General features: G+C 42.9%; 1 protein-coding gene across 1 annotated transcript; it reads right to left on the bottom strand.

Moving 5' to 3' along the window:
- Nucleotides 1–123: 123 nt before the first annotated feature.
- nfe2 (nuclear factor, erythroid 2) lies at nt 124–7,176 on the bottom strand. Its single transcript, XM_066672925.1, has 4 exons — nt 7,044–7,176; nt 4,399–4,474; nt 4,092–4,244; nt 124–1,326 (listed from the first exon to the last, which is right to left on the bottom strand). Exons 2-4 carry the CDS (start codon nt 4,441–4,443, stop codon nt 124–126), a joined length of 1,401 nt encoding a protein of 466 aa, XP_066529022.1. The 5' UTR covers nt 4,444–4,474; nt 7,044–7,176.
- Between the last annotated feature and the right edge of the window lie 7,715 nt (nt 7,177–14,891).

Genomic DNA, 14,891 nt, shown 5'->3' with positions numbered 1-14,891 from the left:
TCGGTGTCCCAACTAGTAATGGGCACTTGTGGGGTAGTGGTGGGACATGGAAAGTGTCCTACAGGAAGATGGAAATGGACAGAAAAGCAGTTTGTTCAAATATTTAAAAAAAAAAACAATTTCTTATTGCCCCTCCAGTGCTGTGTTTCGTGGTACTAGGTAAACGTTGCCGTCATTGGTCTGTTGGAGTGAATAGTCTTCTAAAGAATATGGATGTCCTTCCTCATCCCTTAACTGAGAGAACACTTTGGTGTAAAGGTCTGAGAGGCGGCACTTGATGATGGTGAGGTTTTGCTGAAAATCGTGTCTCTCTCTGGCAAGGTGTTCTCTCTGTGCTCTCAACTGCCCCAACTCGCTCTCTAAATGCACAATGTTCTCGAGCTTCCTTTTGCGGCAGTTCTGTGCTGCCACTTTATTTTTTCCCCGACGTCGAATGTCCCTAATCAGAGTCAGTTGGGCGTCACTCAGTGTATACTGACTGAGAAGTTCATTAAAATCGTCCACTGGCAGGTTCACAATCTTTTCCAGTTGGAATGGTATTTTGAGAGCATGTGCTTTCCGCTCATCCCTGCTGAGTGGGCCTGAAGACCCGGTTCCTCTGGGTTTGGGGTAAGATCCCTGGAAGGTGCTCCTTGAGCCGTTGATTTGAAAATCATTCAGGGTAGTGGGTAAAAGCTGCTTGGTTGTTGGATTCTGCTGTTGGGACAGAGGCACCGGCAACTGTGTGTGTTGCAAGGCTGGAATTTCAGGAAAGTAGGAGTGGCTGGAGAAAGTACTGAAGTGCTGGTAATCCACAGAGCTTGGTATGCTTGGTCTCAAGCGACAGTGGTCTCCCATGCACTCTGCTTCCCCTTCAGTGTAATTGAGACCACCATCATGGTATAGGTATGTGGGTACCCCATGTGCTGCATTCTCTGGCGATGCAAGTGGTGGACTTGAGCCCAGTGACAAACCAGAATCTGATTCCATGTCCTCTGCTGAGTGGCCTGTGGCTTCTTTTCCAAGTCCCTGACAGGGGTTTGTCATACCTATGTGATCTAGCAGACTCACAAGTGGGGGCTGCAGAGGTTGTGTGTTTGGCAGTAGTCTGGGCATCATCTGACTCCCACTGTGGCCAAAGTGCATTTCCATGTGTGGATTCAAACGCTGGTAGGGGGGCATTGCATCGGTGTACCCACCTTCAAACCCAGCAGGGCTTACTTCACATGCAGCTGAACTGGGTTCTGTCAGAGGATGGCTCATTCCAAAGCTCCCGTAAGGCACCATTGGCTCCATAGAGAGGTATGGCACAGGCTCATATGGGTTCTCAGTGGGTACTTCAAATTTCTGCAGTAGAAAAAAAAAATCAGCTTTTACATAAGGACAGTCATTGGGAGCAACAGCCTTTCCAGTTCTGACAATGACTAAAGATTGAAGAGTCTTTAGGAATAGTTAGATATGTAAAAAATGGCCTCAAGTGAAGTGTAGTTTGTACATCAAATCCCTTCAGTAAAACTGCACACTTAAACAATGATTCTTCAAGGGTCCACAATAAAGAAAATGGTGCTATACACTAAAGACTCAAACTTCCGCATGACTAAATTATTTGCATCTTGAAGGGGTTCTTTGGGTTAACAGATTATGCAATAGATGGCTCAGTAATGCTTTGAAATTACAGGGTAAGTACCTGTTAAGTTGGGTGTAACAAAAAAAAAACTACCAACTAAGTGATGAGTAATATGAAATATGTAAAGGGTATGCTGGGTTAATGCAGTTCTTACCAGGTATCTTACAGATATTGAGATATTATTGATTACAAAAAATTTCAGCAGAAGCACTGGGTAATTTACAAATATTTCTATTATTAAAAATTGCTGTGATTTTATTCATTCAATCATTATCTGTAACCCTTATCCAGTTCAGGGTCACGGTGAGTCCAGAGCCTACCTGTAATCATTGGGTGCAAGGTGTGAATACACCCTGGAGGGGGCGCCAGTCCTTCAAAGGACAACACATTCACTCACACCTACGGACACTTTTGAGTCACCAATCCACCTACCAATGTGTGTTTTTGGACTGTGGGAAGAAACCCAAACGGACACAGAGAGAACACACCAAACTCCTCACAGACAGTCACCCAGAGGAAACCCACGCAGAAACATGGAGAACACACCACATGCCTCACAGACAGTCACCCGGAGGAAACCCACAGGGAGAACACACCACACTCCTCACAGACAGTCACCCGGAGGAAACTCACGCAGACACAGGGAGAACACATCACACTCCTCAAAGACAGTCACCTGGAGGAAACCCACGCAGACACAGAGAGAACACACCACACTCCTCACAGACAGTCACCCGGAAGAAACCCACTCAGACACAGGGAGAACACACCACACTCCTCACAAATAGTCACCCGGAGGAAACCCACGCAGACACAAGGAGAACACACCACACTCCTCACAGACACTCACCCGGAGGAAACCCACACGGACACAGGGAAAACAAACCACACTCCTCACAGACAGTCACCCGGAGGAAACCCACACAGACACAGGAAGAACACACCACACTCCTCACAGACAGTCACCCGGAGGAAACCCACACGGACACAGGGAGAACACACCACACTCCTCACAGACAGTCACCCGGAGCAGAATTTGAACCCACAACCTCCAGGTCCCTGGAGCTGTGTTGCAGTGATTTCAGAGCCTTTAGAATGACTTACAATGCATATTGTCATTACAGACACTTGAAGAACTTTATGCAGGTACTGTTTACATTGAGGAGATGTGACTGATCACTATAACAATTTTTATGTCCTAAACGGTTCTTATGCTTAGAATTTTTAGATTCGGAACTGTAGTTACATGTCTTATTAGTACTGTACTTATTTTTTTTTGGCACCTAACCTAAGAGGTACATAACATGTATCTATGTAAAATGTTTGGCAAGAAGCATTTATTATTAAACACCTCACTGCCTCTCTACTTTATCTTATGCCTTACATAAATGTTACTTACTCTAAGTTATTTGTAATATACCGAGTAATGATTACATACACAATACACTACTTATTTTTTGTTACAACCTTCTTAAAATGTACTTCCTCTGTACTCACCCTGTAATTTGCAGGCCGCAATTTAATGTGTTACCTATGGTTCTATTATACACAACTTAATGTCCCAGTTCAGACAGAGCAGTTAAGATTATCTCTTCCTTAATGCTCCATCCAGCAGAGTTTTTAATTGGCCACCAATCCATGGAGCGTTTGTACAGCAATGTAATTTTCAGAAATGCTGTTTAAATCAGAAAAAGAGCAAATGTGATTGCTACTGTAGCTTGGAGATTCCACACGGCTGGTTAGTGCTAGAGGTCTGCAGTCCGGAGTGTGGTCTCTCTGTCCAATCAGCGCTCTACAAGTTCACACACAAAGTACCTCACTTGGAACTGTGTGTGAGTACGGACTAAAACATATGCACAGTTCCAGGGACTGAGTACCAGTTTTGCGTAGTGCAAATACAAAAGAGCCAAGTCGAGAATGGTCCATGAAGTGGAAAAGCGCCATTCGGTTACTGGTCAGTCACAAAAACAAGACTAAATATTTCATCATTCTTGTCATGGAAAAAAAAAATAGGGTTCAGGGAAGAGCAAGGCAACCTTTTGAGAAGTCATCTGCAGGTTGCAGACTGCGAGACCAGCCCACCTGCTATGAGTGTGCCACCCGTAGCTTATGCAGGGCTCACTTAGGTTTGCTCGGGTTTCAGATAGAAACAGATGGCCATTGTGCTGTGCAGGGGGCTGCTGGCAACCTACGACACTCACCCCCTTTCTGTCTCCCTTTATCCTTGCATCACTCAATTGGCCTATTGTTGCAGATCTTAACAGTACAATGTGTTCTGGGGGAATTCGGCATTAGCTAAATGTTATAGGCCTTGATTTTTCATTAAGATAGATCCTCAGAACCCCTCCAGAAAGGACTTATGAGATGATGTGGAAAGCTTTATGGGTTAGGGTTAAAAATGTTAGATACAGACGGATAGTTCCTGATATCTGTTGTTTTCTGACCTTTATGATGTGAGTCATGAACCTGAGTGCCAGTGACTGACCTGCAGGTCTGTGATGGCCATTAATTCCTGCCAGGCCAGGTCCATCTCTGACTGCTGAGGGGTGTGATGAGGTCGGAACCCCCCACTTGCACTGAGTCTATGAGTTGTAGACATTGACACTTCCCCATGAAGTCTGCTAGAGTTTGCCAGCCTCTGATGACACAAGAAGTGGAAAGACATTCACACAAAGTGTTGACCGGTCATATTTCAAACATTTTTCATTGAAGTAAATGACTGTTTTGTGGTTAGTTTAGTTTTAATATGAGAGTATTTTCACTATTACCCAACGGGTAACATGTAGACTCACCTCGCAACTGAAATTAAAGGGATAAGTATTTACTGCTGAACACATTCAGGAAAGGCCCCAGCTGCAGTGCTTCAGTCTGGAATACAGAGAGAACATCTCAACCCCAAAACCTAAGCATTTGGTCACTCAATCAACACATTCTAGAAAATCAGTTTGAGACTCTTTTAAAAGAAGGTTTCTCTCAATTAATGATTCCCCCCCAAAAAATCTGGTTTTATGAGACTTTTTATAGTTTCTGACAAGATGACTTCTGCCTAGTTTTCTAGTTCATTTCTCACACACCATTATTCATTTAAGTTCAGTGAATTAGAATGCAATATCTAAAATTCAACATGGTAGAGTGAGTTAAATATGCTTTAATTGTCATCGCACAGTCGAACACAATTTGCACTTCGCATTTAACCCGTCCCTGGCACACACACACACACACACACACACACACACACTAGTGTTTCAGGGCAGTGAACATACACACACCAGGAGCAGGGGGCAATCACCTCGGCTCTCGGGGAGCATCAGGGGTGTTAGGTGCCATGCTCAAGCAATTCATGTGTAGATGCTTAAGGAAGAGAAAGCGTTGTTCCTTCACTATCCCCCCACCACCCTAATTCCTCCTGCCGGTCCTGCAGATAGAGTGAGCAACCTTTCAGTCCCAAGCCTGCTTCTTTAAACCGTTAAGGCATGCACTCCCCGTATGAAATGCCATAAAATAAAATAATACCTCGATCAAAATACCAGAGACAAATTAAAGTCCATAAATATCTGTAAGCTTTGATACGTGGAGAAATTACAGAAAGTACAAAGCAGCTGTAGGACATTCTTAAGAAAAAACAATGAAAATTACAGCAAGCCTGATGACTTCTGGAGAGGACACCTTTCTGAGGTGGAATTTTTCCAGTTCATCAATAGATGGATGTTGGAAAACACTTGTATTAATTACATTTTTCCCGCATTTGATGAATGTCATGTTGTGTCGTGGCATGCAGAGTTCCGTTGGGTCGGGTTCGTCCTATCAGCTGAGCTTTCGAGCAGTAATGTCACGTCCTGATAAGACAATCTTTTGGGAGCCAGCATGCTCTCCAGAAAACGTAGACTGGGGCCTAACCACAGACACCAGAGTCGCAGGAAAACCTTTTCTAGGCATGTTGACAGTGAAATGTAATATTCTGCCTTACCTGCCATTTATGTGTTTGTGTCTGTTAGCTGTAGTTCAGAAACCTTCAGTAACTGAAATCATTTGTTAAAGGACTAAGTGAACCACTAAACAAACACTATCAGAAAAAACGACTTTCTCTAAAATGACTGAATAAAACTTTACAAAATGAATTACCTTCAATGTCAAATGTGATTTAATGTTAAATAATTTTTTATGTATTTTTCTTGGGTCCAATCATTCTAAAACACTGTAAAATGCAGCTGATGATTTATTTTTTCTTTAATGGCTGGATACACAAAGTGCTGAAGAATTTGTGGAAATGTTCAAAGCGGTTTGACCTCTTTTTTGTGAGTTTTTTTATCATATCACCAACTCAAACATGAAATTAAGAAATGACTACAAAAATATGGACAGGATGAAAAAGTAATAGTGAAACCACTATGGGCCATACATACATGTGCAACTGCTTTGTTTTTTTTTTGATGCTCTTTTGCCCTCTTTTACACATACTAAAAATGAAAGTGTTATATCCTGCATTTAGCACCATGTCTGGTGAGTTTCCTCAGGCTGGTTTCCCAAACTCTGACTCTCTCACACACACACACCAGCCGTGTTTTAACATCAGGTGTGGTGATATACTGCAAACCTCACGCACTAATAAAATGATATGAAATCTTCAGAACATATTTTTTAACACAAGACATTACAGAAGGATACGTTTGGTCACATCAAGCTTCTTTACAGCACACATTTAAGAGCCACTGTGCATATGTCAATCATTCATTCTTAAATACAAGAGTGCATTTGGAGCAATGCCATTTTGGAACCATTGTTGGTTCCCTATAAGCTGTTATTTATATTTCAGAAATTATCATTCTTAAATTTACGACATTTTAGGTTCGGTTTCCCACACAGGGATTAGGCCTAGTCTTGGACTACAAGATCTAAGGTATATACCAGCTGTAAACTATTCTAATTGGAGATTTTACAAATAAAAAAGCAGGTCCAGGACTAAATTTAATCCCTCTTTAGGAAATCAACACTTGGGGCCAGTTTCACTTAGTTATAGTAGAACTTAGCCTTAAAAAAGAAAATTTACAAAATTAAGTCACCCATCACGCAAAATAGTGCTCCAATAATCGGCCTAATCCAGGTTTGAGAAACTGGCCTTAGACTGAATGACACAGACATTCCTCTCCATTCAATATTTGTGGTTAGAACTATAAAATTAATGTTAAATAATTATGCAACAAGGAACCGTAAACAAAAACTACTGCCAATAATGTCTTAAATTTGCTAAACAGTTGTGATCAAACTTATAGTTTCAGAAACTGTTCACAAATTGAACACCTTGTAGAATAAAGCAGTAATACGTGATGTTAAAGTAAAGGGGTAGGTTCACCTTCAACCTGCCAGACTCATTAAAAGCTATAAAATGTGGAACTTGAAGCATGCACAGCATTTAGACTAAGGCACAATTCTGACATACCTTAGTAGCATTTCTTTGGACCCTGAGCTCAGGTAGAAGATCTTCAAACGGTGTATTTTCCAGCGAGCCAATGGTGCTGTGACCCTGAAGTTCACACGGAGAACTTTACAAATTAGTCTTCAGCAGTGCTCTTCCTTTTGAACCAATAGCTCTGAACTTCGAGTGCATGTGTTCAGCCCTCCCTCTCTCTCTCTCTCTCTCTCTCTCTCTCTCTCTCTCTCTCTCTCTCTCTCTCTCTCTCTGTCTCTGTCTCTCTCTCTCTCTCTCTCTCTCTCTTCTGTTTTGGCTGTCACTTGCATAAATGGGATGGGTCTATGGGCAATGTAAGCAACTTTCCTGTAAAGCTCCCACACTTTTTTCTCTTTTTGTGTGTGTGGCCCTTCCGTGTCCTTAGCGCAACTCTCACACTCTGACCTCCTAAATTTATTCTCCCCACAAAAACAACCACAAAAGGTTTATGTCACCAATAATAGTGAGCAAGAGTTTCTACCCACCCTGTCTGCAGCCCTCCCCAACCCCCACACCCACCAATCCCCACTCCAAACTTCTGACTCTTATAAATGGTTGGCTAATTGCACTGAAACATTTAATGCACTTAATTTACTTGGTTTATAAGTGCACATAATCACCACTCAGTGACATCTTTATGGCAGTAGCCATACTTTGTCAGAGTAATTCCTGGGTTTCCTGTGTTTTGACGGATCAAATACTATATTGTATTTAATTCTGAGCATATATTTAGTATACCAGGAAATATACTGATTTTGATACTAATTTTATTGATATATTACAAACACACTGCACAGTTTAGGGATGAGAACACATCAATACCTGCACTGTGTGAGTGTCCTAGACAAAAGAAGAAAAACTGCACATAGACTTCGGATATAATATACATGTGTTTTTCTTCCAAATGAGGAGAAAACATGCCGAAGCACCTGGAGGTAAATCTGGTGGTGCTCTGCGGGCCTGGATAGGAGGGGTAAGCTTGTGGGGGCTGCTCTCCAACTTGGTTTAGTAAGGATGGAATGTACACCTCTGACAGGTAAGAAAGGCCACATTGTTCCTATATCTGGCAACGATGGAGGGGAGAGAAAGTTGGAGGGTTGGAGGGATTGGGTGGGGGTAAGGAAGGGTAGCATGTCTAACATAGCTAGTGATCATCAGGAGTCCTTGGCCTCTTCCCCAGAGCCCCACACACAAATATAATAATTAAATAATCAGTGGTACAATCTCTGCTCGGTGATGAAGTAGAGCGAGATGAGTTTTCCCCCTTTTTTTTACTGAAACAGCTTAATTTCATCTGACCAGTGGCACTGAGCAGCTCGCCTTATCATGTTACAGACCTCTCAATAACACTGTGGACAGAGACAGCTGTATTACACCACTTAAGAGCATTCAGGTGCGCTGCCATCCACAATCATTAGCTACACACAAAGTGTCTGTTTATGCCAAAGTCTGCTCATGTATCTGAAGTGGAACCTAAATAGGATAAGGGAGTCAGCAGCCAATTCATTTGTTGCTTCATCTTAAATTGCACTGCCATTAGACACTGCTAATCTCTCAACGGCCCACTCTGTGTACGTCTGTGAAAGACCCCTGATCGATAATCTCAGGTCTTTGAGATCCTGAGTTTGTTATAACAGTGACATTATTCCCTTGGAAAAGAATTGTGAGTAGTTATAATAATTATTTCTCCAGGGGACTGGAGGTTGTGGGTTTGAGTCTCGCTCCGGGTGAGTGTCTGTGGGGAGGTGGGTGTGTTCTCCCTGTGTCTGCATGGGTTTCCTCCGGGTGAGTGTCTGTGAGGAGTTTGGTGTGTTCTCCCTGTGTCTGTGTGGGTTTCCTTCGGGTGACTGTCTGTGAGGAGTGTGGTGTGTTCTCCCTGTGTCTGCGTGGGTTTCCTCCGGGTGACTGTCTGTGAGGAGTGTGGTGTGTTCTCCATGTGTCCGCATGGGTTTCCTCCGGGTGACTTTCTGTGAGGAGTTTGGTGTGTTCTCTCTGTGTCCGTGTGGGTTTCCTCCAGGTGACTGTCTGTGAGGAGTGTGGTGTGTTCTCCCTGTATCTGCGTGGGTTTCCTCCGGGTGACTGTCTGTGAGGAGTGTGGTGTGTTCTCCCTGTATCTGCGTGGGTTTCCTCCGGGTGACTGTCTGTGAGGAGTGTGGTGTGTTCTCCCTGTGTCCATGTGGGTTTCCTTCGGGTGACTGTCCGTGAGGTGTGTGGTGTGTTCTCCCTGTGTCTGCGTGGGTTTCCTCCGGGTGCTCTGGTTTCCTCCCACGGTCCAAAAACACACATTGGTAAGTAGATGGGTGACTCAAAAAGTGTCTGTAGGTGTGAGTGTGTGAATGATTTTGTGTCGCCCTGTGAAGGACTGGCCCCCTCCAGGGTGTGTTTCCGCCTTGCGCCCAGTGATTCCAGGTAGGCTCCGGATCCACCGTGACTCTGAATTGGAAAAGTAGATACAGATAATGAATGAATGAATATTATTATAGATTCAGAGCTGTATGTGTATTTTTTAATGCAGGTTAATCTGTTTATAAAACATGTTCATTTGCACAACAAAAACTACAGCTGCACAAATGATATTGAACAATAACCAGATATATTTGAAATATTATTTAGTTGTGGTATGCCATGCATCTTAACTCGTGAACTCATTTCTGAGTTTAAAATCACATATATGTTATTATTCATTTTTCCCCAAATGGTCTTCGTGAACATTCATTTAATTTAATATTTTAAGAATTTTAAGAAAATATCTCATCTCCACTCGTAAAATGGTGTGTTATTCTGGATAACCAGTTTAATAGCATTTCACTTCCCATTATCAACAGCCCTCTGCAATCCTTCAGGACCAAATCCTAAAAATCCTCTGGCATGAATTACAAACCTGAACAGTTTTTTTTACAAATCTCTGATTTGTGGCTTTACTGCACCATAGTGGTGGACGTAGGTGGCTGACATGGTTCACAGAGGTGGGTGCCTGCCAGTAATCAGAGAGATGGGACTTCCCAAGCCTTGATTCCCCCACCCACCCACCCACCTCACCCACCTACAAACACACACAGACACACACACACACACACACACGAAAACCAGCTTGCTATTATGGAGACCACAGTGGTTTGGGATCTGGCTCATTCCAAGCTAAACACCCACTCTGGCTTACTTTCCCCATACATAGTTTAGGTCACTGGGTCTTCTGCATGTTTCTGAAGGCCTGCTTGTGTGTGTGTGTGTGTGTGCGTGTGTGTGTGTGTGAGCTCGTTCTGCCTGGCTACTCGTTTTGTTCATCTCTGAACCTTATAATTACAACATTATACCGTAATTAGGTTTCCGCACATCACTCGTCCCCCTTCTTGTACCTTTGCGGCCTTGTGTCCACCTCTTTCTCATCCTTCTCGCTTTGTATGGCCCAACACTGACCACAGGAAGTCACACACCCCCATAGTGGCCCACAAAACTATTCCACATCCGTCCATGTAACTTATGCCAGGTATCCCACGTTGTTGTGTATACTGTACACTGACGCTGTGACCTATGTTTCTGAGGCCAGAGAGAAATTCCAGTCATCTCTTGGTGCCATTAAGGTCTGCTAAAGATTGACAACACGCGAACAAACACGTTGCTCTCAAATCCTTGGAAAAAACCTTCTGAGCTAATTACAAAGAGGGCATTTGTTTCCCTGGTTTGTGGTCATGTTGGGAAAATTCATCCTGGCCTTTTTGCTGGGAAAATGGAAAAATGTGTGCATGTGTGTTCAAATTCATATGATTTATTTCCCAACCACAATGCACTGTTGCACTGTATATACATATAAAAACACACAGTTTTAACTTTAAATGGTTGGGTTAATTACTGAAGTTAAATATCAGTGGAGTTCACTCCAAAATCTAAGGCAGTGTTAGCAACTGAATTAAGTCAAAACATCACAGTTTTACAGCACACTTACATATGTCCATGCAGTCTACCATTGTGGAGGTCCGGTGATTCATCATGAATGGCCATATGTGCTTTTTATTATCCACTTTTGTCCACTGCTGTAAAAATGATGTAAAAATGAAAGAGCTTTGTACATTTCTCAGGAACACTATAAAACACTAAAATGGAATGCACAATTACGACGGCAATACCTAAAAAAAATCACGGCCTGTAGGCCTAATAACATTAAGATTCATGGATTCCACCACTAGACCTGTCTTTCTATCTACTTTCCAAGTTAAACAGATAAACAGCTGCATCGTCCATAGACCTGGAGCCTCCAATGTTTTGCATATGATCATAAATATGAACGTTCAGGTTAAACTTCAAAAAAGTGGTTGATGTAATGTAGTGAGCTAACCCTGAATGGCAAGCTGCTGCAGACAAGTGTCTGTCAAATGCCTTCAATATACTTCTAAACATAAAAGTGTGTGAATTTGAAGTGTACATTTATTGAACAACAACATTCTTGTTTCCTCTCACTATATGCAGCATATGGCATGAGAACATCATTGTGCAACAGTGTACGGCTGGGCAGGACGACAGGGGGGCAGTGATAGCAGGCCACTCCGATCTGCCCCTGCTCAAGCCAAAGAAACCACAGCAGTTAGCATGGGTACTTAAGAAGCCTTTATCAGCGTTTAGCAGAGCTTCCGCCACCCAGCATCCCCCTTCCCCGTCTTCTACTGCCACACACACACACACACAAAGACACAGACCACACATCACTGCCTTCGCCACACCCTAGCTCGCACATACAAACTCAGCCAAGACAACAGCCCTCACCTACACATCTCCAACCACAACAATAACTACAGCTTCCATCATTTCTCCAGTCAAATCAAATTAAATTAAAATAAACTGGTTATTCAGTGTCTGCAAAATTCAGACAATGATGGTCAAAGGAAGCCTATGTTGAATTTCTAAGTGAAAATATGAAAATACATGTACTGCAAGGGTTTGTTGGATTTAAATTCAGAGGAAACATTTAAATATGAATCAACTTTTGCACTCAAGAATATATAATATATGCTGTGTGGTGATGGTCCATGTAGAGGAGCCATAAAGCCCACTGCTGACAAGATATTACTGCCAATGAACCACGCTCATTTAATTTCAAGTCATAACAGACATGAAGTACAAGTTACTCATTATGTTCAAGTCATTCATTTTTTCGGAGGAGTTTATATATAAAGTAACCCATCTGCATAAGAAGGGGTAAGACGATGGAAATAAAAAAAGCAATACAAATCAAACAAAAATGTCCTAACGGGTCTTAAAAGGACGATTATTAGTCACAGGGAAAATCAGACTTCCAACAAACATTCAAGACCTGGCAGACCACAAAAACCTTCCCCATTGCTTTTCTGAACAGTGGACTGGCCGCCCCAGACCCAGATCCAAACATCACTGAATGTGTTTGGGATTATATTGAGACTATAATTAAATTCTAAGACTGAACTTTAGTCTTTGATGTCAGCACATCATGGTCTGTATATCCACCAACAGTGGCCCTGTGGTCTGAAACATACCACTCGCTCTAACTTTATTTCTACAGGCTATATAGTGTGTTTATAAACTGTATAAAGTGTACACAGTGCTCAAACCCTCAGCATTATGCTGAGATGATGCTGTTGTTGATACATTTGTACCAGTAAAACCCACACTGCTACACCAGTGTCACCAGAGAGAAGAGTCCACCACTTAAATAACTGGGTGGCCCTTCAGTGCCCCAAGTGAGTGTAGGTTCAAAGTAAGTGTAGCTAAAAACTGGCAACAGCAAGTTGAGGTCATACTGTACACACACTTGTGCATGAAGAGATAAACGAAACATTTCAAAAGATTTTGAATTATCAGTTAATTTTATCTTGGTTGTTATTGAGACACAGTTACTGTATGCAATAAGACTGTGGGTATAGGTTCCTCATTTGGAATCTACCAGGTACAACGTTTGCAGTGACAAATATCTTTCCATTTAACTGCAGCATTTCTCAGAAGTGAAGCAAAATTACCAACCGTTCAGTACAAAGTTAATTAAAGGTGCACTAAGGCCATAGAGAAATTATGTATGCTTCTTTTTCCAGAGAGTTTAGGAAAGTCCAAGCAAACCGAAAGCATAAAAGTATATTTAAAGTGTACACATATATTTCACATTATACTTAACGCACAAGAAGTAGATGGCAACCATGTTACCAGCGAAAACCTGCATAACATAGAATATATCTAAAGATTATTCATTCACTGTGATTCACCACTTATCCTTTTCAGGGTGGGTCAAGGTCATTGCAGGGTGACACACACACCTACGGACACTTTTGAGTCATCAATCCACCTACCAACGTGTTTTAAGACTGTGGGAGGAAACCGGAGCACCTGGAGGAAACCCACCCGGACACAGGGAGAACACACCACACTCCTCACAGACAGTCACCCGGAGGAAACCCACGCAGACACAGAGAGAACACACCACACTCCCCACAGACAGTCACCCGAAGGAAACCCACCTGGACAAAGGGAGAACACACCACACTCATCACAGACAGTCACCCGGAGGAAACCCATGCAGACACAGGGAGAACACTCCAACTCCTCACAGACAGTCACCTGGAGGAAACCCACCTGGACACAGGGAGAACACACCACACTCCTCACAGACAGTCACCCGGAGGAAACCCACGCAGACACAGGGAGAACACACCACACTCCTCACAGACAGTCACCCAGAGGAAACCCACGCAGACACAGGGAGAACACACCACACTCCTCACAGACAGTCACCCGGAGGAAACCCACGAGGACACAGGGAGAATACACTACACTCCTTACAGACAGTCACCCGGAGGAAACCCACTCAGACACAGGGAGAACACACCACACTCCTCACAGGCAGTCACCCGGAGGAAACCCATGCAGACACAGGGAGAACACACCACACTCCTCACAGACAGTCACCCGGAGGAAACCCACACAGACACAGGGAGAACACACCACACTCCTCACAGACAGTCACCCGGAGCGGGACTTGAACCCACATCCCCAGGACCCACTGTGCCACCCTGTCTAATAATTGTGTAAAATATAAATAAATGTCTGAAATTATTTCATTAAATTAACATAGGTTTTATATCAGACTTGGCAAGTAATAACTAATCTAACCTGTCCAATCCAGCCAAGCAACTCTCCCAATTGGTCAGACTTCACTTCTGAACTGAAGACCTTACATATTGTACTTAGTAAAAAATAATTGCACAATCACTGTTATTAATACAGGGGCACAGTGGTGCTGCAGGGAGTCTGCCACATAGCTCCAGGATCCTGGAGTTTAGGGTTCAATCCCCAACTCAGATGGGGGGGTTGAGGTGGGGTTGCCTCCACTTTGGTTTACTCCCACAGTACAAAGAGACATGTTTGTAATAGGACTGGTCCTGCAAAAGTGTCAATCTATGTAAGTGGGTGATGCCTTGTGATGGATCGCCACTCTGTCCTTGCCTCTGTTCCTCGTAGGGTTCCGAATGTTCCAGGTACACTCATTGAAACCTCATTGCAATCCTGAATAAGATGAAGTACTTATGGAAAATGGATACATGAATGTATGTTATTAACACATCTTGGGCATCTATGTAAATATTTAGTATGATGGCTATGTTCAAAACGTTGATCATAAAATAACAGCATCAGGTCAACAAAAGGACACATTGCTTCTCCGAAGGTCATGTCTCATAACTGTACAGGTTAGACAACTGCAACCTGGCCTTTTCTGTCCTCGACAATCCCCTGTGGTCTGCATGATGTGAAGCATTCTCTGAAGCATAAGCCTCTTAACTCTCTGAACCAAAAGGGAACAATACTGAAGGAGTGTTCATTGTG

The sequence above is a fragment of the Hoplias malabaricus genome, chromosome 5 (assembly GCF_029633855.1).
Source record: "Hoplias malabaricus isolate fHopMal1 chromosome 5, fHopMal1.hap1, whole genome shotgun sequence".
NCBI classification, from domain to species: Eukaryota; Metazoa; Chordata; class Actinopteri; order Characiformes; family Erythrinidae; genus Hoplias; species Hoplias malabaricus.
Note: the sequence above shows the minus strand (reverse complement) of the source record. Positions and strands in the feature narration are given on the sequence as shown.

What these genes read in the sequence shown, in the direction of transcription:
- nfe2 (XM_066672925.1), bottom strand. Translation starts at nt 4,443, where the DNA reads ATGTGTTCAGCAGTAAATACTTATCCCTTTAATTTCAGTTGCGAG. An exon ending in CCTTTAATTTCAGTTGCGAG is followed by an intron (nt 4,245 to 4,398) that starts GTGAGTCTACAT and finishes TTGTGTCATCAG; the next exon opens with AGGCTGGCAAACTCTAGCAG. An exon ending in TGGCCATCACAGACCTGCAG is followed by an intron (nt 1,327 to 4,091) that starts GTCAGTCACTGG and finishes TTTCTACTGCAG; the next exon opens with AAATTTGAAGTACCCACTGA.